This window comes from Agelaius tricolor, unplaced genomic scaffold, assembly GCF_023055355.1.
Source record: "Agelaius tricolor isolate 1412-34295 unplaced genomic scaffold, bAgeTri1.0.p SCAF_19, whole genome shotgun sequence".
In the NCBI taxonomy this organism is placed as follows: domain Eukaryota; kingdom Metazoa; phylum Chordata; class Aves; order Passeriformes; family Icteridae; genus Agelaius; species Agelaius tricolor.
In genome coordinates, this window is record NW_027269279.1 from 2,477,256 (window position 1) to 2,499,363 (window position 22,108).

The 22,108-nt window shown below is 65.0% G+C and overlaps 2 protein-coding genes across 8 annotated transcripts in view; one reads left to right on the top strand and one right to left on the bottom strand.

Moving 5' to 3' along the window:
• The first annotated feature begins 1,521 nt into the window (after window positions 1-1,521).
• Window positions 1,522-12,111, top strand: SREBF1 (sterol regulatory element binding transcription factor 1). 2 transcript variants are annotated; one of them, XM_071443845.1, is made up of 19 exons: window positions 1,522-1,827; window positions 5,045-5,446; window positions 5,578-5,747; window positions 5,818-5,958; window positions 6,035-6,253; window positions 6,340-6,454; window positions 6,536-6,747; window positions 7,227-7,431; window positions 7,977-8,161; window positions 8,246-8,507; window positions 8,606-8,772; window positions 8,856-9,024; window positions 9,105-9,213; window positions 9,286-9,395; window positions 9,487-9,619; window positions 9,765-9,927; window positions 10,165-10,350; window positions 10,427-10,538; window positions 11,103-12,111. In XM_071443845.1, the coding sequence occupies exons 1-19, from the start codon at window positions 1,722-1,724 to the stop codon at window positions 11,324-11,326; spliced, it is 3,390 nt and encodes a 1,129-aa protein (XP_071299946.1). In that variant the 5' UTR covers window positions 1,522-1,721; the 3' UTR covers window positions 11,327-12,111. The 2 variants fall into 2 exon arrangements, with proteins under 2 accessions (XP_071299946.1, XP_071299947.1); XM_071443846.1 differs by lacking the exon at window positions 1,522-1,827 and adding an exon at window positions 3,888-4,189.
• Window positions 12,112-12,424: 313 nt separating this feature from the next.
• Window positions 12,425-22,108, bottom strand: part of RAI1 (retinoic acid induced 1) — a 74,463-nt gene continuing 64,779 nt past the window's right edge. For all 6 annotated transcript variants that reach the window (XM_071443838.1, XM_071443839.1, XM_071443842.1 and 3 more), the window contains 4 exons: window positions 16,109-21,731; window positions 14,847-14,940; window positions 14,499-14,548; window positions 12,425-14,117 (listed from right to left, as the gene is read on the bottom strand). In XM_071443838.1, coding sequence (XP_071299939.1) covers window positions 14,103-14,117; window positions 14,499-14,548; window positions 14,847-14,940; window positions 16,109-21,715 — 5,766 coding nt within the window. In that variant the 5' untranslated portion in view covers window positions 21,716-21,731 and the 3' untranslated portion in view covers window positions 12,425-14,102. The remainder of the gene's footprint in view (window positions 14,118-14,498; window positions 14,549-14,846; window positions 14,941-16,108; window positions 21,732-22,108) is intronic.

Consider the following 22,108-nt stretch of genomic DNA (forward strand, 5'->3'; position numbering starts at 1 on the left):
CAGAAGAGGGGAAGCACAAGGTGGGAAACACAAGGGGTGAAGCACAAGGTGGGAAGAACAAGGTGGGAAGCACAAGGAGGGAAGGACAAGGGGGGAAGGACAAGGAGGGAAGAAGCACAAGGCTCCCTGCGCAGGTCACGGCTCTCCCGATCATGTGGTCGCTGCTCCCCCAGTGGTGTCTGCTCCGGTCAGGGATGTCCGAGGGCTGATGCTGCCCCAGCTGCTGGCACTGAGCTGAGCCAGGATTCCCTGGGCTCGTCCCCAGCTCGGGCACAGGTCAGTGTCCCCAGATTGAGGAGGCTGGAGTGGGGTGAGGGTGCAGAGGGGACAAGCAGGGCTGTGCAGCTCCAGCTCTGCTGCCCAGCTCGGTGTGGTGCCCTGGGCTGCTCCGTGCCACACAGGGGGTCCCTGTATTGCAGAGGGGTGCCTGCTGTGCCACCAACTGGGAGCCAGTGAGGCTGAAGGGAAGTTTCTAAGGTGCAGCCAGGTTTAATGAATTCCTAGGAAGCCTCAGATTGTGTTTGGTGGCACAGAAGAAGAGGAGGCAAACTTCCAGAGAGCTGATGTTGCAGCACATTTTCTATTCCTAAATGAATCCCAGCAGCAGGACAGACCATGGAGCTCTGCAGGGCACAGGGCATGGCATTTTCCTGGCACGAGACTCCCACGCTGAGACCTACCACGCTTGGGCAGCAGCCACAGCCCTGATCCCAATGGCACCAGCATTTTTCCTGGATCCCACAATTGATGGCCCCCAGGAGGGTGCATGGGCTCAGCTGAGGCTCACAGGGCAGCACTGATGTGTCCCTAACCAGGGGGTGACAGCTTCTCCCACCCTGGGCCATGCCATGGGTGGGCAGCACAGGTGGGACATGCTCTGAGCCCTGGAGCTGGCACAGGGAAGGCCCAGGGCCCTTGAAGGGTTGGTTCAGTGGCCCAACCTCGCCCTGGCACGTGGCACCCGACGTGCAGAGGCTTCTGCAGCCACCGCCACCACCTGCCCACATGGGCTCCCCAACCTGCTCCCTGCACGCCCCGGCTGGGACTGAGGGGGCTCCGGGCCCAGCCCAGGTGTTTAGAGCCCAGCCCAGGGGTTTGGTGCCTGTCCTTAGGGTTTGGTGCCTGTCCCCAGGGGTGGCTCCCTGTCCCCAGGAGTGAATGACGTCCCCAGGGCTCACTGACAGTCCCAGGGATCGATGATTTTCCCGGGCTCAGTGTCTGTTCCTAGGGCTCGGTGCCCATTCCCTGGGGTCAGTGACATCCCCAGGGGTCGGTGACATCCCCAGGGCTTGGTGACATCCCCTGGGGTCAGTGACATTCCCTGAGGACCGTGTCCTGCTCAGGGGTTGCATCCTGCGCTTCTCCCAGCCCAGCTCCCGGTACACCAGCACCCAGCCCGGTGCCGCGGGGTCCGTGCCCGGTGTCCCCGAGGGTCCCCGCTCGGTGCCGCCGGGGGTCCCGGTGCGGCGGGCGGCGCGGAGAGGCGGAGCGGGGCGGGACGCGGCGGCGGCCCCGCCTCCATCCAACCCCCCCCGCCCTCCCCGCCCGGTGGCAGCTCCGGGCACGGTTCGCGGGAGCCAACTTGGCGGCTCGTCCCCGTGGTGCTGTGCCCGGGCCAGCGCGGCCATGGCGGGCGGGCGGCCCCGCCACCCCTAGAGCCGCCCGAGCCGCCGGAGCCACCGGAGCCAGCGGAGCCACCGAGAGCCACCGGAGCCGCCGGGATGAGCGCTCTCGCCTTCGACGACGCGGCCCTGGAGGGGCTGGCACCGTCCCTCGGCCTCTCCGGGGCCAGCGACATCGACACGGCCCTGCTCAGCGACATCGACGGTGCGGAGCGGCGGGGACGGGGCCCGGCGGGGCCGGGGCTCGGGGCATGACCGCGACCGGGCTGGGGTAAAACCGGGGCTCGGTGCACGGCGGGGCTCCGGGCCCGGTGCAGTCCTGGGGCTCGGTGCATGACCGGGACCGGGCTGGGGGAAAGCCAAGCTCGGTGCACGGCCGGGGGCTGGGCACGGTGCGGTACCGGCTCTGGGAGCATGGTCGGGACATGGCTGGGGGGATGAGCGGGGCTTGGGGCCCAGCCGGCACCGGGCTGGGGGTGTAACCAGGCTCGGTGCAAGGTCAGGACCGAGTTGGAGGCATGGCCGGGGCTCGGTGCGTGCCCGGTACCGGGCTGGGGGTGTAACCGGGGCTCGGTGAATGGGCGGGCGCGCTCCGTGCATGGCCGTGCCCGGGGAGTCCGGGCTCGGTGCACGGTCAGGGAACTTGGTACCGGCGTTTGACTGGGACAGCGGGATCAGTGCACAACCAGGTCTCCGTGCACGGCCGGCGGAGCGGGCTCGGTGCCGGGCCCGGCGTGGGGAGGGGGACACCGAGCTGCTGGAGCGCGGAGTCGGTGCAGAACCGCTCTGGCCCCGTTACCGGGGGCCGCTCCGGAGCGGGGGGCTCGGCGTGGGGGAACGCGGGACCCCGGGACCCCCGCGCTGGAGGTGCCGCTACCGGGACAGCCCCGACGTTCCCCCCCCCCGTTCCCGGTCACAGCATCGTGCCGCCGGTGGCCCCGCCCCCTCCGTGACGTAACCGGCGGGGTTACTCTCGGTCGTTCCCTTCAGGACTCCTGGGCTCTCCCAACCAACCCATCCAACCGGCGGGAGCTGGGATGGGGCGGCTCTGCCACAGCCCCGGGGCTGGCACCGCCACCGCACACCTCCCCGCCGCTCTGGGCTCCGTGAGATGGGCATGAACCCAGGGAACTCATTCCCGGAGGGAACCCACTTCCCAAAGGGACGCATTCCTCAAGGGGACCCACTTTCCACCATCATAGCACCACGTGTGCTGAGTTCAGTGTTTCCAAGGCTTTAGCAAAAAATTTGGGATCCCAAAAAACTGGGGCTCCCACCTCCTGGCAAGCCCCGCGCCCGCCTTGCCACGTGCTCTACCAGCTCTGTGGATCCACAGCGGTTCCAGCAGAGCCGGTGGAACAGCAGCAAGGCGGGCATGGGACTTCCAGCACCTGCCCCACTGGGTCCTGCCCCACTGGGTGGTCTGTGGTGGTCTCTCCTCCGTGACCTGGGGTGGAGGTGGCATCCCAGATCTGCAGGTTGATCGCAGTGGCAGTCGGGGCGGATCAAAGCAGATCCAGGTGCCACCTGCTTTTCTTGGCGAGGTTTTGGCGTGGGCAGGGAAGCAGGAGCTGTGCCAGGGCTGAGCGCTGCCGTATGGGATGAGGTTTTCCCACTGTGGGGTTTTGCCACGCGCCTTTGTATCACAGCCAGCCGGGCCACCTCGCACCCCACAGTTCCCCAAAGTGGGTTTGTCACCGGTCCCCAGCTGGCCACGGCTTGTCCCTCATCCCTGTACCAACCCCAGGGTGATGTGGGATGTGTGCCCACGGATGTGGGTGCCCTGAGCCTGCTGGGACCTGCCAGGACCCACAGACGAGTGGGTCTGCCCCACAGGTTCCCACGGTGGCCCTGGTGGGTGCCCATTGTCCTGCTGATGGCGTGGGTGGCTGCAGGTGCCACAGGATAGAAACACCTGGAAGGTGCCAGGAGGGTGGGACAGCCGTGCCCAGGAAGCAGGGGGGTGGGGGGGACAGGAGGGAGCACCCCCTCTCTGCAACCCCAGACTTTGCTCTGGACCACGAGAGAGCCTTGGGGGGGGGGGGGGGTTGTGGGTCTCTGAGTGGAAGTGGGGGTCTGGGAGCCCCCCGGAAGGACACCCACCCGCACAGGGCAGGATGCCGAGGGCCGGATGGTTTTTGGGGTGTGCCAGTGCTGTGTGCGGACCCCGATCACTGCGGGGTGACCCCTGGGCAATGAGAGCGGGGGGGTCACACCGGGCTGGGGGCAGAGGGGGTAACCCAGGGGGTGACCCCGAGTAACCGCGGGCGGGCGGCGGCGAGTGCCCGCGAGTAACCCGGCGGTGCCGGGCTCACCTTGGGCGCCGGGGGCTGTCCGGGGGCGGCCGGCGGGCGCGCAGGCGGCGATTGGCGGAGTCGCATCACCCCATCCCCGGCCGCGCTCCAGCCCTGGCGCGGGCAGCGCGGGGAGGGCGCCGGGGAGGAGGCGAGAACATGGCTTTAAAATATCCCGGGGCCTCTTGGCTGCCGGGCACGGGGCTGAGCGGGGGCTGCAACCTCCTCCCGGGGACCCCTCCGCTCCCACCTCCATGGAGTGCACCTTTGAAGGTACCCCCGCCTCTCCAGCCTCCTCCTCCTCCTCCTCCTCGTCTGGCGGCGTCACCGCCGTGGTTCCTCTCGGAGGCTGCACCCCATGGGGAGGGCTGTGTCCGGGGGCTCTGAGGCTCGGTGGGGACATCCCGGGGGTGTGAGCGTGGGGGGTGCCCTGGGGGAATCCCGGGGTCTGTGCGTGCAGGGGGGTGAGCCTGGGGGTACCGGAGTGTGGGGTGTGCCGGGGTCTGTGTGCCCCCGCTGGGGTGTGCCGGGAGTACCGGGATGGGGACATGGTGGGAGCATCCCAGGACACCTCAGCGGAGGTGTCACAGAGACCCCGAGGTGCCATTGATGGCACAGACCCCCGCCCGGGCTGTTCTAGCCCTGTGCTTGCCCAGCTGCCCTCCTGAGGGCTGTTGTGATCAAACACACCTGGGCACTGGGGTCTGGCACATCCCGGGGGTGCCACCCCGGTGTCCCAGCCTGAGCACCCCCTCCCCTGATACCGGGGCTGATTTGGGCATTCTCGGGGTTCCCAGGACAGAATAAATGAATTAATGAGCTGGCACAAGCCCCCCTCAATATCAGAGACACGCTGAGATGTGCCCTGCCACTCCCAGACCAGGCTGAAAAACGCTGACTGCTGTTGGCCAAGCCCTGACACCGTGCCTCAGTTTCCCCAGTGGGGTGGGTGGAAGCTGAGAGGAGCAGGGCACAGCAGATTCATGAGCTCTCAGGGAATTTTGCCTCTGGATTATGGGGATCTGCCCCCTAAATGCTAGACTGCAGGGAGGGCAGGACAGGACCAGCCCATGCCCGCCTTGGGAGGTGCGGGGCAGCAGCTGACGGCGCGGGGGGTGTGTTTTACAGACATGCTGCAGCTGATCAACACGCCGGACAATGACTTCTCGGGCTTGTTCGACTCACCGTTCAGTGCCCCGGACAGCGCCGTGCCCCCGGGGCTTCCCTCCACGCCGGGCACCCTCAACACCTTCCTGGGTCCCAGCAAGCCGCCCCCCGCCGCCCCCACCGGCAGCGCCTACGCGGGGCCCCCCGGCATGGCCACCTTCACCCCACCGCCCCCGGCCCCGCTGCTGCCGGCGCCGTCCCTGGGGGTCAAGGAGGAGCCGTCGGTGGTGCCCAGCAGCCAGCCCCAGCCCCAGCCCCAGCCCCAGCCCGGCGTCATGCTGGCCCCCAGCTTCGTCCCTGCATCCCCCAGCTCCTTCACTCCCCAGCCCTTGGTGGGCTACCAGAACCAGCACAGCTTCTCAGGTGAGCATTTGGGGGTGCAGGGAGGGATCGGGGCTCCCAGGGTGAAGGTGTTGCTGGAGGGGGGATGTGTCCCTGCAGGATGGGGTTGGTGCCAGGGGCTCTCTTAACGCTGTCCTCTGCTCCATGCCCAGCTGTGCAGCCTGGGACTGCGGGGCAGACCCTGCCAAGCCCTCTGCCCGCCCCACAACCCAGCCAGCCCGTGACACTGCCCGGCCCCGTGCAGAACGTGGCACCCCAGCAGCTCCTGGCCCCCGCCGCCCCCAGCACCCAGTCTGTGTCACCGCAGATCCAGTCAGTGCCGGTAAGCCCAGGGCCAGGGCTGGGGGGTCCCGGTGACCCCCAGAGCCCCGCTGACCCCCAGTGCCCCTCAGGTTCTCCTGCAGCCCCACTTCATCAAGGCTGACTCCCTGCTGCTGACGGCCGTCAAGACAGACGCCAGCAGCGCCAAGACTTCCACCATTGCCTCCCTGGCCACCAGTGCCAGCGGCTCGGCCACCCCGCTCCAGGTGCCGGTAGGTGCCACCATCGGGGCACTGTGAGGTGGGGAGAAGCTTCAGGACCATCCCTGACCCCATCCTGCACCTGCAGGCGCTGGTGAGCGGAGGGACCATCCTGGCCACGGTGCCGCTGGTGGTGGACGCAGAGAAGCTGCCCATCAACCGGCTGGCACCCAGCGGGAAGCCGGCGCTGCTGCAGAGCCGCGGCGAGAAGCGCACGGCCCACAACGCCATCGAGAAGCGCTACCGCTCCTCCATCAACGACAAGATCGTGGAGCTCAAGGACCTGGTGGTGGGCACCGAGGCCAAGGTGGGAGCAGGGGTTGGTGGGGCAGGGCTGAGTAATGGGGGGGGTTTGCCTGGAATTTGGGTTGAACCGTCCCGGCCCACTGGCAGCTCAACAAGTCGGCAATCCTGAGGAAGGCTATCGAGTACATCCGCTTCCTGCAGCAGAGCAACCAGAAGCTGAAGCAGGAGAACCTTGCCCTGAAGATGGCTATGCAGAAGAACCGTGAGTGGAAGGGCAGCTCTTGGGGTGGCGGGCTCAGCTCCATGCCCCCAGGCAGCCATCAGCTTACTCTGCTTCTTGCAGAGCCTGTGAAGGACCTGGGGACCCACTGCAGCCAGGGAGCCAAGGCAGAGGCCCCCATGGAGGTGGTGAAGGCGGAGGTGATGGAGATGCTGACACCGCCACCCTCAGACGTGGGCTCACCATCCCACAGCAGCCCACTGTCACTCAGTGGTGGCAGCAGCAACAGCAGCAGCGACTCAGAGCCTGAGAGCCCCCTCTGTGCCCATGGCAAGGTGAGGGAGGGCTGGGGGGATCTCCCTGCCCTGAGTGGGGCAGGGGATCTGCTGCTTCATGTAGGAGGTGCCAAGGGCAAAGTGTACCAGATGGGGAAAGAGCTGAGAGCCCTGGTCTTGTTCTCTGAGGCTGCTCCTCACATGATTTGGGGCTGGGTGTGGAGGCAGTTTTGTTCTACCTTAAAATGTGCTCTGTGCCCCATGCCTATACCCTGAAATCCATGCCCCTGTACTCCGGCCTGTGCCTCATCACCCTGCCTTATATCCCATGCCCTATATCCCATTGCCTATATCCCATTGCCTATATCCCATGCCTATCCCCCATCACCACACCCTATATTCCATGCCGTATACCCCATGCTCTGGATGCTGTACCCTATACCCCATGCCCTATATCCCATGCCCTATATCCCATGCCTGTGCCCACCACCCCACATCCATGCCCATGTGCCAGGCTCACAGCAACTCTGCCCGTGCAGGTGAAGCAGGAGCACCCACCACCCTCACCCAGCAGCCAGGGAATGCTGGACCGCTCCCGCATGGCCCTCTGCGCCTTCGTCTTCCTTTGCCTCTCCTTCAACCCCCTGGCCTCCCTCCTCCGGGGTTCTGCCTCCCCAGCCCCCTTGGGGAGCCAGGACACCGCTGGTCCCGGCAGGAGCATCATGGCTCAGTCTGGCACTCTGGGTAAGCTCTGGTCCGGGGTGGGGGACATTGGGATGGAGGTTGTTGGGATGGGTGTGGGATGGAGGCTGTCAGGGTGGGCAAGGGCTAGAGGCTGTTGAGGTGAAGATATCACGGGGCAGGATGTTGGGGTCGGTGTATGGTAGGAGCTACCTGGCTCAAGGCTGTTGGGGTTGGCATGAGGTGAAGACTGCTGGGATGGGGGGCATCAGAGTGTGACCATCACAGTGGAGGTGGTCATGGTGGACAGGAGGTGAAGGCCATCAGGATGGGGGTCTTGGGGTAGGTCTGAGATGGGAGATGATTGGGATGGACATGGGGCAGAGGCCATTGGGTGGATGTTGCTGGGATAGGCACAGGGTGAAGGCCACCAGAATGGATATCCTGGGGTGTGTGTGAGGCAGAGACCGTCGGGGTGGAATCTGTTGGGGTGGACACAACTGGGTGGAGGCTCTTTGGTGGACGTGGGATGAAGGCCACTGCATGGAGACCCTGGGGTGGGCACAGGGTGGCATTGGTGGGGTGTTGCTGACCCCATCCCTGCACAGAGGACCCATGGGGGTGGACGCAGTGGCTGTGGCCCACCCTGGCCTTCTGGGCCCTGAACGCGGCGCTGGTGCTGGGCGCGGTGGTGCGGCTCTTCGTCTGCGGGGAGCCCGTCACTCGCCCCCACTCCGAGCCCTCCATCCTCTTCTGGCGGCACCGCCGGCAGGCCGACCTCGACCTCGACCGGGTATGTCCCCCTGAGCCCCATGTCCCCTTTCCCCCCTGCCCCGTCCCTCCTCCTGCCCACACTGACCGTGTCTCTCGGGCGCAGGGAGACTTCGCGCAGGGGGCCCAGCACCTGCGCACGGCGCTCGGGGCGCTGGGGCGGCCGCTGCCGGCGTCCCACGGGGACCTGGCCTGCAGCCTGCTCTGGACCCTCCTGCGCCACCTGCTCCAGCGCCTCTGGGTGGGTCGCTGGCTGGCTGCCCGCGCCGGGGGGCTGCGCCCGGACCCCCCGCCCCCTGCCCACGTCCGCCAGAGCGCCCACGATGCTGCCATGGCTTATCACCGCCTGCACCAGCTGCACCTCGCCGGTACGGCCCCGCACTGTGGGGCTGAGGGATGGGACCCCTGTGCATGTCCCCACAACCCCCTGACACCATGGCTGAGCCTCCTGTCCCCATTCTTATAGGGAAGCAGGCTGGGGGACACCTGCTGGCCATCAACCTGGCACTGAGCGCTGTCAACCTGGCTGAGTGCGCCGGTGACGCCATCTCCGTGGCAGCGCTGGCCGAGATCTACGTGGCGGCTGCCCTGCGGATCAAGGCCAGCCTGCACCGCTGCTTCCACTTCCTGGCGGTGAGTGTGGGGCACTGGGGTGTCCCCTGTGTCCCCTGGGATTGGAATCTCAGGTCCTTCCTGACCCCCTGCTCTCCCTGCAGCGTCCCTTCCTCTGCAGCGCCCGGCGTGTGGCCCTGTCCCATGGTGGGGCTGTGCCCCCTGCCATGCAGTGGCTCTGCCACCCCTTGGGCCACCGCTTCTTTGTTGACGGGGACTGGGCGGTCAAGGGTGTCCCCAGGGAAACCATCTACAGCTCCGCTGGCAACCCAGGTGACCCCAAGCTCCCAAACCCCCCCACACCCCCTGTTTTGGGGTGTGGTGTGCCTGCTGACCCCATCTCTGTGCCCCAGTGGACCCGCTGGCCCAGGTGACCCAGCTCTTCCGTGAGCACCTCCTGGAGAAGGCGCTGTGCTGCGTGGCCATGCCTGAGCCCGGCCGTCCCACTGCCCAGGGAGAGGGGTGAGTGCTGGCATGGGCACCTTCTCCCCCTGCCTGCCGTGGGGCCAGCCCCCTCACAGCCCCTTTCCACAGGCGCTTCTCCGATGCCCTCGAGTACCTCCAGCTGCTCAATGGCTGCTCGGATGTCAGTGGCACACCTGGCCCCACACCCTCCATCACCTCCGGCTTGGCGGCTGTCACAGGTAAGGCTGGGGTGTCCCCCATTGGGGTCACCTCATGTGGGGGGCCATGGCAGTGGAAACACCCTGCTCCTGTGTCTCTCCCACCCTGCAGGCACTGACCCCGTGTCCAAGTGGTGGGCATCCTTCATCGGCATCGTTATCCACTGGCTGCAGGGAGATGAGGAGGGGGCTGAGCGCCTCTATCCGCTGGTGGAGACCATGCCCCGGGCACTGCAGAGCTCTGAGTGAGTGCTGGGGACATTGGGGACAGGGGTGGCACCTCATCGCATGTCTCCCCTCTCCCTTGGACTGGCACGGCCTCGCTGAACACACTTGGAGCACCTGGTGTGTTTTGAGGAAGGAACTCACCGTGCCCCCTCCACCTTGCAGGAAGCCCCTTCCCCGTGCTGCCCTGCACTCTTTCCGAGCTGTCCGTGCCTTGCTGAGCAAACAGGATGGGAGCCAGGCCACCCTGGGCCACTGTGAGAAGGCCAGCAGCTGCCTGCGGGAGAGCCTGGAGCTGGGCAGCCCCTCCAAGGGCACCATTGACAAGGTGAGCCAGGCTGGGGAGGGACGAGGCGGCTGCCAGCCCCCAGCCCTGGCGGGAGGTGCCCCCGACCCTCGCGGGGGTGCATTGTAGTTGCATTGCATGTGTCAGACTGGGAGTGCAATGCCCCTGCCATGCAGCCCGGCGGGGGTCCCGCGCAGCAGCGCCTGCCCGCAGCCGCCTCCTCGGCACCCCCGTCTGTCTGTCCCACCCCCTGCTCACCCCGATCCTTTGTCCCCGCAGGCGGTCCAGCTCCTGCTCTGTGACCTGCTGCTGGTCACCCGCACCAACCTGTGGCAGCAGCAGATGGGGGCGAGCCAGCAGCGCAGCTGCCTCTACCAGGCGTCCGCCCTGGAGCTCCGCGGCTTCCAGCAGGACCTGAGCAGCCTGCGGCGCCTGGCACAGACCCTGCGCCCCGCCATGCGCCGGGTGAGCCCCCCTCCCGTCACCTGCACGGTGCCCTGGTGCCCTGCACCTGGCTGTGCTCACTGTCCCCCCAATCCAGGTGTTCCTGCACGAAGCCACTGCCAGGCTGATGGCCCGGGCCAGCCCCACGCGCACCCACCAGCTCCTGGACCGCAGCCTGAGGAGGAGAGGGGTGCAGGGCAGCAAAACAGGTGGGCATGGGGTGGGACACGGGGTGGGACACGGGGTGGGACATGGGGTGGGACACTTCACTCCTCACCTGCAGCACCCCAGCAGCCCAGGGTGTGGGATATGTGGTGGGACAGGGGTGCGACACAAGGCTGTGCACCCACAGTACCCCAGCATGCTGGGTGATGGGTTATGGTGTGGGAATCCTTTGTCACCACCTTGGAGGACGGGAAATGGGGTGGGGCACCCTGATCCACACCTCCAGCAGCCCCCACAGGCATTGAGTGGTGGGAGACCCCATTCTGCACCCACAGCAAACCTGGATGATAGGATGTGGGGTGAGACATAGGGTGGGACACCCCTTTCCCACCTGCAGCACTCCAGCCCCACAGATGGTGGGTCAGCGGGTGGGACACCCCACCTGCAGCACCCCAAGACCTGGGCCACCTGAGCTCCGAGCCCCTCCACTGGTGGTGGCACCAGCCCCAGGGTGGGTGAATAACCCCATCCCCGTGCGATCCCCCCGAGATTTATTCAGTGACTTCCACGGGCGCCCTGGGTGCTGACCTCGGCTCTGTCCCCTGCAGCTGGCGAGCCAGAAAGCCACCCCACGGCCCGGGAGCACGCCGAGGCGCTGCTGCTGGCCTGCTGCTACCTCCCGCCCAGCTTCCTGGCGGGCCCGGGCCAGCGCGTGGGGATGCTGGCCGAGGCCGCCCGCACGCTGGACAAGCTGGGCGACCGCCGCACGCTGCACGACTGCCAGCAGATGATCATCAAGCTGGGCAGCGGCACCACCGTCACGTCGGGATAGGTGGGGAAGGGGCCGCCAGCCCCCCCGCCACCCCCGTGGGTGCGGAATGCGGGGGGTGGCGGGGGGCCGTGCCTCAGTTTCCCCGCAGGGGGATGTTCGGCAGCGGTTTGGGGGGTGAAGGGGTGGGTGGGGAGGGGCCGGGTGATGCCTGGCGGGTGCGGGGGTGCGGGGCGGGGGTCGCAGCGTGGGGCAGCCGCACGGGGGGTGCCCTGGGTGGGCTCCCCCCCGGGCCGTGTCCGTGTCCCCGGCCCGCGTGGGGACGGGCCGTGGGGCCCTCTAGTGACACTGTCGCAGAACTGCAGGGACCGCACGCGCGGCAGCGACCCCCGGTGCCACCCGGCCCCCCCCAGTGCCACCCGCATCCCCCCGTGTCACCTGTGCCCCTCCGTGCACACCCCCCCACCCCGGGGTCCCCCTGCTGCAGGACCCCTGGGTTTGGGGCTTGCCTCTGCAGGTGTGGCCCCCTGGCAGCGGGGAGTGCCCCCTGCCCAGCCATGCCCACGGTCGGCAAGAGGGGACCCCCGCCCGACCCCCTCCTCCCCAGCACTGATCCCCCCCCCCATTAAGAGCTGCCACCCCCCCAGAGCACGGACAGGCTTTGGGAGAAGGGCTGGCAGGGTGGCACGGGGCTCCTGGGGGGCTGGTGGGCGCCCCTGTGTCCTTGCTTCACCCCCTCTTGTACATAGACCCCTCCCCTCGCCTCCCCCCACTCCCCTTTTCCCTTTTTAAACGGTATTTTCATAGTTGCAGAGTTTTGTACAGACAATTAAAGCTGATTATTTATACTGGTGTGTGTTGGATTGGAGGGGGACTGGCACCAAAAGTGGGGGGCAAGGAGTCCCTCATAGCTGTGGTCACCTTGTCCCCACAGGGCTGCACGGGAGGGGGTGGCAGGGATGGGGACACTGGGTGCTGAGGGACCCCAAACACCCCCCTCTTTACCCCACTGTGTCCCAGGGGTGCTGTCCCCCTGTTCCCACACCCCTTCCCCTCTAGCGAGACCCTTGGGGACAAAGGAGCAGGCAGGGGCTGTCACAGCCTGGGGGGGACCCCAGCAGCCCCCCAAGGATAAAGAGAGGCCACGAGCAGGGCGCCACATACTTCCAAAACAATCGTTGTATCTTTATTGACGCTCTGAATGCAATGACCTGTTTTTTTACTCTTAAGGAAAATAAACATCTTTTAGAAACAGCTTGTTACACACAATCTTCAGTGTGAAGCAATATACTAATAAGAACACTAGTCTTAACATTTACAGTCTTCATATATATTATATATATGTATATGTATACATATATATACACTATATAATGAGGCAATATATAATACACACGGTTTACCATTTTACAGTCATATGTACAAGATGTCACTAAAAATAGCCAGATTTCAGGCAACACTGCCAAGGACACAGGATTTATTTTTTTCTTTAAATTAATTTTTTTATTATTATTTCTCCCTTTTTAAAATTTTTTTTCTCACCTCCTCTTTTTGTTTTTCACTCCTGTGTCCGAGGCAGCTGCTGAAACAACAGACATTGTGTGGCCAGCAAACCTTGGGGTGGGTGGGATGGAGGGGACACAAGAGGTGGTGGGGACATGGGACGCTGGCTCTGTGGGGACATGGATGGGACCAGCAGTGTGCCCCCCTTTGCAGGATGCTGCAGAGGTTGGGGGACAGCCAGTGGCTGTTTGTAGGATGAGATCTGGACTTGGGTTCACCCTGGGCTGGTTGCTACCTGTGTCAGGGTGACACAAAGATGGGCTGTGGAGCCTGGGGACGTGGGCAAGGGTCACCAAAGTGTTGGGCAGTCTCCCAGCTCCACTGAGGTGGCCACGAAGCAAAAGTCAAGGGAGTTGAGCAAAACCAGGGCAGTGAGGGGTGAGCCAGGCCCATGTGGAGGGAGGAAGCAAATGCCTCCTCCTCCTCCTCCAGTTCAGCACGCAGAGCTGTGGGGTTCAGCACAAGCACAGGGAGCAGAGCCCCCACGAGAGGAGCCACAGGAGGGGTGCTGGTGAGGCCAAGCACAGGCAGGAGGGTGGGTTTTGGGGGGTCCTGGATAGCTGGACCAGGTGTCCCCAGCCCAGCAGTGCCAGCGCCGCATGGAGTGGGAGGGTGGGGGTGCAATGAGTCAGGGTTTGGGGTTTGGGAGCGGGGCAGCCCGGTGGGTGCCACCAGCCTGGCCAACCACCCTTATCCCCCCCAGCACCCTGGGTGTAGGTGGGGGCAAACAGGAGATGGAAGAACAAAACAGAAAAAGCAGAGTGGTGTTTCAAACAGCAGGCCGTTGTTTGCCCTTTTTTTTTCCTCATTTTTCTCATTTTTCTCTTTTTTTTTTGGTCTTTTTTTTGTCTTTTTTTTTTTTAATCCTCTTCTTTGCAGAACTATATACAGACACCATGAGGTTTGCTGAAGGCAACATCTCAGATCAGATCAGTGTGATATTGAGAGCCGGGACCCACGGAGGGTCCGGCGGCCCCACAGTAAGACAACATCGCCGGGACCCCCCCTCGTACACGGACACCCCCCGCCCCCCTGTGCAGCCATCGCAGGTGGGGGATCCCGATCCGTCCCCCGCGAATCTAGACCGGGTTTTACCGGGACCCGGCGGGAGGGAAAGCCCGGCGCTGGCTCCGCCCGCCCGGAGCGGGCTCGGGGGATCCCGGGGCGCTCACGGGCTCGGGGGGTCCCCGGTACGGCCCGGCCCGGCCCCGCTCTGCTCCAGGCGCTGCCTCCTCTGCCGGTCCCTCGCTGGCGGCGGGGCGGGTGTCCGCGGGCGCTACACCGGCTGCCTCTGCGGGGAGAACGGAGGGGTCAGCCCGGGGATCACATTGGAGGCAGGGGGGTGGCCCTGGGTTGTCCCCATCGCCGCCCACCCCCCGTTGCCAATAACCGGGCATCCACCCGGGACGCAGCGCTTTGAGAAGGGGTTCAACCATCGTTCACCACCTCGTCTGTGCTCAGGGAAGGGGATAAGACCCCTCAGAGCTGGCTGGGGTGTCCCAGACCCAGCAGCACCCAGGGGCTGGCACACCCCATACCCCCAGGGATGTGATGCCCACACAGAGCTGAGCATCCAGGATGGGCATCCCCAGAAATCTGGGGTCTGAAGGCAGGTCCTCCTGCCACAGGGAGCTGCAGAGCATTGGGGGCTGCACAGGGGGCTCTGGCTTACCTTATGTTTGGGACATCTCAGAGAGAAGCTCTCCTCAGTTAATAAGCAGCCTGCGAGGAGAGGACAAGGATGTCAGGGGACAGCCTACACTGCGAGGCAGCTGCCCCTCAGTGGGGGGAATGCAGTGTGCCCCCAGTCCACAGCCACCCACCAGCCACAGCGATTGTGTGAAGGGCTCAGCTGAGGCCAGACAAGCTTGTGATACCTTCCAGTGCTGCTGGCACAGTGGGCATCACCACGCTGGCAAGCCAGTGAGCCACAAGCCCCTGACCCTGGAGCAATGGGCCCCACACTGAGGTGGGTCAGAGTGCCCAGGACCCCGAGCCCCATCCCTGTGGCCGGGCTCACCTGTGTCGATGGCACACGCGTAGTGGTAGGTGTGGGGACACCCCTTCTGGCAGCAGCCCACGGTGGCTCCTGCTTGCTGGCAGCTCGAGCACTTCTGTACACGCACCCGGGAATTTGGAGCAGGGAAGGAGAGATGTGGAGAGACAGAGAGACCCTGTCAAAGCCCGGCACAGAAGAAGAGAACCACGACAGCCCCAGCAGTGAGGGCAACATGGGTGTCCCTGATCCTCTCCAGCCCCTCCTTGCCTCTCCCAGGCAATATCCTTGCTTCCATGCCAGTGCATTGTGAACCACACCATGCCTGTCACTGGGTTGTCTGCAGCCATTCACGAGGTTTCTACCTGCCATACCACTCCCCTGGATGACACCGAGCCCATACTCCATGGGGCAGGAGGGGAAGGAACATGACCTGGGTTGTGCCCTACCTGCCCTGTCCCCAGCAGGTGCTGCAGGTATGGGAGCACCTGGCTCTGTGGTGAGGGCAGCAGCCTCCAGATAGCCATGAAATGAGCACACAGGCATGGGAATACAGCCAGCCCCCAAACCTGGCAGTGGGGGGACTTGCTGGAAACCCTCTGCACAGCCTCTGATCCCTTCCTCTCCCCAGCACTAAAAATGCATGTCACAGAATCCCAGGATGGTGTGGAAGGGACCTGAAAAACACTCACCTCATTCCAGCCCCCTCCCACAAGCAGGAATACTTTCCACTAGAACAGGTTGCTCCAATCCCCATCAAGCTCTGAACACTTCCAGGAATGGGCCAGCCACAACTTCTCATCCCCTTCAGCAACCTCCCTATTTTGCTCACACCTTGCTCCAACCACTGTGGGAGAGGAGCAGGGCAGGGTCATCCCCTCCCTCCAGCTCCCCTTCCCCTGCTGCCCGCCCATCACGGTGGCACCAGGCTGTGTTGTGCCCATTTTCATCTCCCACCCCGCGGCATCTGTCCTGCTCTGAGCCACCCCGTGCAACACACGACAGGGCCAGGGGATGTGGCAATACCAGCGGGGCCCAGCTGCCTTCCTAAAACATAAACTGCAGGTTATTTCTGTGCCTAAAAGGGAGAGTTCAGGTGCTATCAGAGACGCAGCAGCTCAAATCTCGTAGGGACCCAGCAGAGCTCACAATGCTGAGCCCCTGCCCTGCTCTCCCAGGGCAGAACTATCAATTTCCATCCCGACCGAAGGTGCAGACACGGCAATGGCGTTGGCTGAAGGAGGCCAGCGGAAGATGCCGCCTAGGGCGTGCGGCCGAGCTCTTACCAGGTCGGCAGCCGCCTTGACAGCCTCCTGCAGCCCATAGAGCTTCCCTGCCACCAGGAAAACCCCAGCGGTCCATACGGCACAGGCCTCGTGCAGCCAGTGCTCCTGCGTGTCGCCCGCCGGCTCCTGCGGCGGCGATTCGGCCTTGTGACATTCGTGCCGCCGGGGCTTTTCGGCCGCCTCCTCGCCCTCTGTCCTCTCGTCACAGCAGTAGCAGCTCTGCAGCCGACGGAACATGCCCCGCGGGCTGGAGCGCAGCGAGCTCTGCTTGGCCGCCTCGGCGGCCCCCTCGGGCCGCGCCGCCTTCCCGCCGCAGCCGCCCTCAGTCCCGCGGGGCGCCCGCTCGGCCGCGGCGGGCACGGCGGAGTCCTCGCCCGGCCCCTCCGCCCGCGCCTTCTCCTTCAGCCGGGATTTCTTCTTGGGCAGGCAGTCCTCGGGGTAGTAAGGCCCGCAGAGGTCCCCCAGGTCCTTGTAATTGGCGGGGTTGCGGCAGAGGCAGCAGACCAGGCACGCGGCGCTCAGCGCCTTCGACACCACCGGCCCCATGTGCATGGTGGAGGAGGCGGGCAGGGCCGCCCGCGGCCGCGGCGCCGGCCCGGCCGGTCCCCGCTGCAGCCGCGCCTCGTCGCCGGGCGAGTTGACGACGGTGCAGGTGGTGGAGAACTCTCCGCGCCGCTCCACGCGGACGTAGGGAGCGAAGGGCGGGGCGCGGCTGTCCGCCCGCAGCCGCTTGCAGGAGATGTACTTGAGCCGGATCTCGGGCTCGGCGGGGTGCAGCAGCGGGGCCTGCTGGGGCTGCCGCCGCCGCTTCCCGCGGCTCTTGCACCGCGCGGGCACCGCCTTGGCCTTGCCGTGGCCCAGACGCTTCCGCTGCCGCTTGGAGTAGCCGTTGTAGTTGGAGTGGTTGGCCCGCGGCTTCGGCCCCCGCGCCGGCCCGGCGGCGGAGCGGCCCTCGGGAGGGCCATCGCTGCTCCCCGCCTCCTTCTCCTCAGTCTTTGGTTTCTTCTCCCGCGGCGCCTCCTCCGCACCGCCCGGGCCGGCTACACGTTCCCGGGGCAGTGCTGGTGGCAGTGGAGGGCTCAGGGGCGCCTTGGCCATGCCCAGCGCTGCTGCTTTGCCCTTGCGGTTCCTCTTCTTGGGGAGGAGCCCCAGGTTCTTGGCCACCATGTTGGGGCTGGACTGGGTGCCCGGCGTTGACCCACAAGCCTCCCCCTGGCAGCCGTCATGGGGCAGCTTCTTCCCACCACCCGGCTTCCCCTTTGGTGCTCGGCCATTGGGGTTCCGGCAGAGCGGCTCAGCCACCGGCATGGTGGGCACCTTCTGTGCTGCCCCCAGCTTGGGCAGCCTGGCATCGCCCACTGCCACAGCCACCCCACTGTGCTTCACCATCCGCTCCCGTTCTGCCCCAGCCGGGCTCAGGGAGGAGCCATAGGCAGCTACTGTGGCTGCCACTGCTGTGGCTGCTGGTTTGCAGGTGAACTTCTTCAGGTTGGGTGAGGTGATCTTCTGGACGATGGCCTCCAGCTTGAGGCCACGGCCCTTGCGGGGAGGCAGCACTTTGGTCTTGGTGGCCTCCTGGAAGGCTGCCCGGGAGGTGATCTTGATGCAGACATCAGGGGCCTCCTTAGGCAGGGGGGGCTTCGGGATGGCTTCGCCAGAGCTCTTGGGGGGCAGCTTGGCTTTCACCTTCTTGGCCACCGGCATTTTTTTGAAAAGGCTGGGGGGACCCTCTGGCTTCTCCTCCTTCACGCCACCGCTGTTGCTCCGCAGGACCAGGTTCCTCTTCTTGGTGGGGATGGGGGAGATGAAGGTGGACTTCCTCTTCAGTGAGTGCAGTGGCCTCTCCGACATCTTGCCCCCCACGCCCGGCCCTGCTTTGGGCAGCTTCATCCGGGCACCCACCTTGCCCTCCTTGTGGGGGCTGCCCGGTGCTGGCAGCTTGAAGGCAGGTGGGAGGTGGTTGTTGGATATGAGCTTTTTGGGTGCCTTGCAGTTCTTCAGCCGGACATCAGCTGCCCGCTTGCCCCTCTGCCGCTTGGTGTAGAAAACCTCCTGTGTCTTTGTGCGGGAGCGCAGGATCATGGACCGCTGGTCCCTCTCCCCGGCTTCCACCGCGTCCCCCTCCAGCGGTGTTGGCCCTGCCACCTCCTCCGCCGCCACCAAGCCGGGCACCAGGAGGGTGGCATCACTGGCGTTTTGGACCACCCTGGGGCCCGGCCGGCTGTTGCGCTTCCTGGTTTTGAAAGCCACCCTCTGCTTCACGCCACAGCCGGGCTTCTTCCCCAGCTTCTCCTGGTGCGCGGGGGCCTTCAGTCCCTCCAGCGGGGCAGGGGCGCGGGGCTCGGCCAGGGCGGTGAAGGAGCGGGTGCACATGCGTGCCGGCAGCCCCTCGGCTGGGAACCGGGGGGTTTGGCTCTGGGCGCTCTTGCTCGGTACCTCCGTCTGTCCGTCTGGCCCCAGGCAGGCGCCGGCCACGCTGCTGGCTGCTGGCAGCTCATCGAAGGGACTCAGCACGGTGCTGCCGGCACCATCCCCCTCTGGCAGCCGGCAGTGGACCCTCTTGTTGCGGAGGCTCTTGCCCCGTGAGACAGGCTCCACCTTCCCCAGCACATTTTCGGGCGTGAGTTGCTGCTTCACCATGACCGACGAGGCGGATTCAGCGTCGGCCGCCTCCAGGTGGGATGTCTCCCCTCCACCATTCTCCTCCTCAGGCTGGATGTGGGGCAGGGAGGATTTGAACCAGCTTTTCACCTTGGTCTCTGTGCCCACAGCGGGGCCCAGCAGGATGACAGACTGGCCAGAGAGGCGTGGGGTGGGAGCTGAGCTCTCCTTCTCCACTGTGCTGACGGTCTCCTCGGCAGACACAGGCACCTCGCTGGAGGACAGCACAGCCGGTATCTCCGGGGGCTTGGGTGGCGAGGCATCGTACGTCACTGACTTCTGCTCCGAGCCAGCCAGCTCACAGAGTGAGGAGTACTCCTCTGCCTCCAGGTCTGACTCCTTCAGATCCGGAGAGGAGATGATGGGGATCTCACTAAAGTCCCCAGCTGAGCAGCAGTGCCGGGTGTCCTGCAGCCACCTCTCGCTGTCTGCCTTTGTTGCTTCATCGTAGGTCAGTGTCTCCTCCTCCTCCCCCATCACCTGCTGGCCAAAGTCCTGGACCGGCTCACTCTTGGCTGGCTGCTCTCCATCGCACAGGTCCAAGCCGCAGGCGTTTTTTTTCTCCTTGCAGGAGCTCACCAATTTGCTGGGGAACAAGCCCTTGGGGAGGTCGGTGGCCTGGAGATCCTTCCACCTCAGGCAGGCCTCACCCAGGCTCTCCTCCGGCCACTCGAAATGCTCCATGGCATTCTCAGACGCCACCGAGTTGGCGGTGGTGTTTGAGTAGCAGCTGTAGCCGGTGGCTCCCGCGCTGGACGTCGCTGCCGGGATGCTGGGCTTGGAGTTGAAGGCCAGTGGGGCAGTGTCCTTCAGCACATCCTTGCTTTCGGTGGCTGTGAACTCCACCTGGGGACCCTCGTACACCTCCTCACTAAAGTCCTTCCCTGTGCTGGCCCCTGAAGCTTTGTCCAGCTTGAGGGGCTCGGTGAGCGTGCTGGAGTCACCCTGGCTGGGCCAGGCACCTTTCACCATGGAGTCCAGGCTGGGCCGGTGGTTCTCCATCTGGAAGGGGGACTTGGTGGTCTCCTTTCCCAGCATGGGCAAGTTGGCCCAGGCTTTGTCTGCCTTCTCATTGATGGCATCCTGCAGGACGATGATCTCAGAAGCCAGCTCCTCCTGGGACAGGGCACTGAGGAGCAGTCGGGGGCAGTCCCGTTCATTGCTCACATACTTGGTGAAGGTCTCCAGGGGCAGGGTGGCATGGATACTCTGGAAAGAGTCATCTGATTTGGTGGACATGTCATCTGGGGAGGTCACAGAGCAGGTGGACACCGACTCAGGCTTTGCCTTGGAGTTGCTGTTGACGCGGGCAGGGCTGCGGTTCTGGTTGCAGTACAGGAAACTCCTCTCCAGCTGGTCCTCTGACCCACTGAGATAGTCAGTGTCCTGTGTCTCAGCGTGGACAGACTGGGGGGTGCTCAGTGGGTCAGACAGGGGGGTCCCCACCTGCTCTGCCGAGTAGGTGCTGCTCTCAGGACTGCAGTGCTGCCCCTTGAGCTGCTCAGGGGTCCTCGCTGGGGTCTTGATGCCCTTTTTCTGGGGCACAGCCGTTTTGGAGAGTAGCAGCTGCTGGACAGTGTTAGAAATGTTCTCCACCTGGGAGGTGAGTGCTGTCAGGCTCTGCAGGCTCAGGTCTGACAGCAGGTTTTCGGGCAGCTTCTCCTTCTGCAAGTTTTTGCAGTTCCCAGATTGAGCGTCGGGGCTCGTCCCGTCAGTGGGAGAAGGGTTCAGCAGCGGCATGAAATGGCTGTGGTCAGCAATGCCAGCCGGGAAGGCACCAGCACTCAGGGGCTGCTGGCTGTATTGGAAGTTCTCCAGGTTGGGCATCAGAGGGGAGGGAGTGGAGCTGTAGGACGGGGACCTGCCGACGGAGCGAGCTGGCGAGTGGCTGGCGCTGGGGCTGAAGGTCTGGTAGTACTGCTCCGGCGTCCGCACGGGCGGCGCATCGCCCTGGCAGTAGGTCTGGCCTGGCTGGTTGTAATGTTGGTACTTGGCCAGGTTTTGGTAGTGGAGGGTCTCTGAGGCGTGATGCCGCCCCTGCATGGGCTGCGGGGGCTGCGGGGGCTGTGGTGGCTGTGGGGGCTGCGGTGGTGGCGGCTGCGGGGGCTGTGGCGGCGGCTGTGGGGGCTGCTCGTAGCCGATGCGGTTGGGCTGGTAGCCGTGCAGGTTGGGCACACGGGGGCCAGGGGCCAGGCTGGCAGCGCTGCCCAGGGGCCGCTCCAGCGGCGGCTGCCCCGAGGGCGCCGTGCAGCTCTTGTAGGAGTGTGCAGGCTGGCTGCCCCCCGGCACCGAGGAGTAGGTGGAGGAGGCAGGGAAGGACTGGGAGTGCTGCCCGAAGTGAGGGCTCTGTGAGAAGGGCATGGGTGAGGAGACATCGTTGGGCAGTTTCTGCCGCTGCAGCTTGGGGTAGGGGAGTGCGGGCGGCTGCTGCTGCTGCTGTTGCTGCTGCTGCTGCTGCTGCTGCTGCGGCTGCTGCTGGAAGTGAGTCCGGAAGGGCAGCGAGGTGGCCGCCGGCTCATGGTACGGCCGCCCGCCCGCCAACGCCACTGTCTTCTTCATCAGGTTGTCCTCATACTTGGCCACACCACCGGGCAGTGCCTGTGGCTGGCCTCCCCAGGCCTGCAGGCTCTCGTCCCCGGAATACCGGGCCGGATAAGGGCTGTTCTCCTGCACGGTGTAATTGGAAAAGGCCGGCCTGCCCTGCAGCTGCTGCCCCGCTAATTGCTTGTTTCCCCGGTGGTATTTCTCCACGGCGCTGTTCTCATAGCCCGCGTACGGCAGCTGCTGCTGACTGTAGTACTCCTTCGCCACCAGCCTCTGCCGCTCGCAGTTCGGCCCTGCCTGACTTTGATGCCTGTAATTCTCCAGGCGTGATGTATCTTGTGAAGTCGGCTGGTAGCTCTGCTGGTTGCCATGGAAACCACACCTTTCTCGAAAGGACTGCATGGCGCGGGCTCGTTATCTGCGAAGAGAGAGAGGCGAGAATTCAAATGAAGCGTCGCCACCGCGGTGGGCCAGGGTCCGAGAGGGCCAGTGTCACCTGCACCATGGGGACATCCCTGCCTCGCCTCACCTCACCTCAGCTGCTGGGCATTGCCCCACTGGGGATCGACTCACAGCCACCCCGGAACACAGCACGTGATGCTGCATCCCCTCGCATTGCCCTGCATTGTCTGGCATCACCCCGGTGCGCTGAATTGCCTGCATGGCCTTGCATTGCTCTCCAACGCCTCACCTCGTGTTTCACCTCCCTGCATCTGGTTGCCTTGCATCACCCCGAATTGCATCGCCCTGATTTGCCCTGCATTGCATCGCCTCACACTGCCTACCCTTGCTCCA

Excerpts from the sequence above, each read along its gene's own strand:
- SREBF1 (XM_071443845.1), top strand. The coding sequence starts at position 1,722 with ATGAGCGCTCTCGCCTTCGACGACGCGGCCCTGGAGGGGCTGGCACCG. Across the intron at positions 7,432-7,976 it reads GGCTCAGTCTGGCACTCTGG|AGGACCCATGGGGGTGGACG; the intron begins GTAAGCTCTGGT and ends ATCCCTGCACAG. Across the intron at positions 8,508-8,605 it reads GCACCAGCTGCACCTCGCCG|GGAAGCAGGCTGGGGGACAC; the intron begins GTACGGCCCCGC and ends CCATTCTTATAG.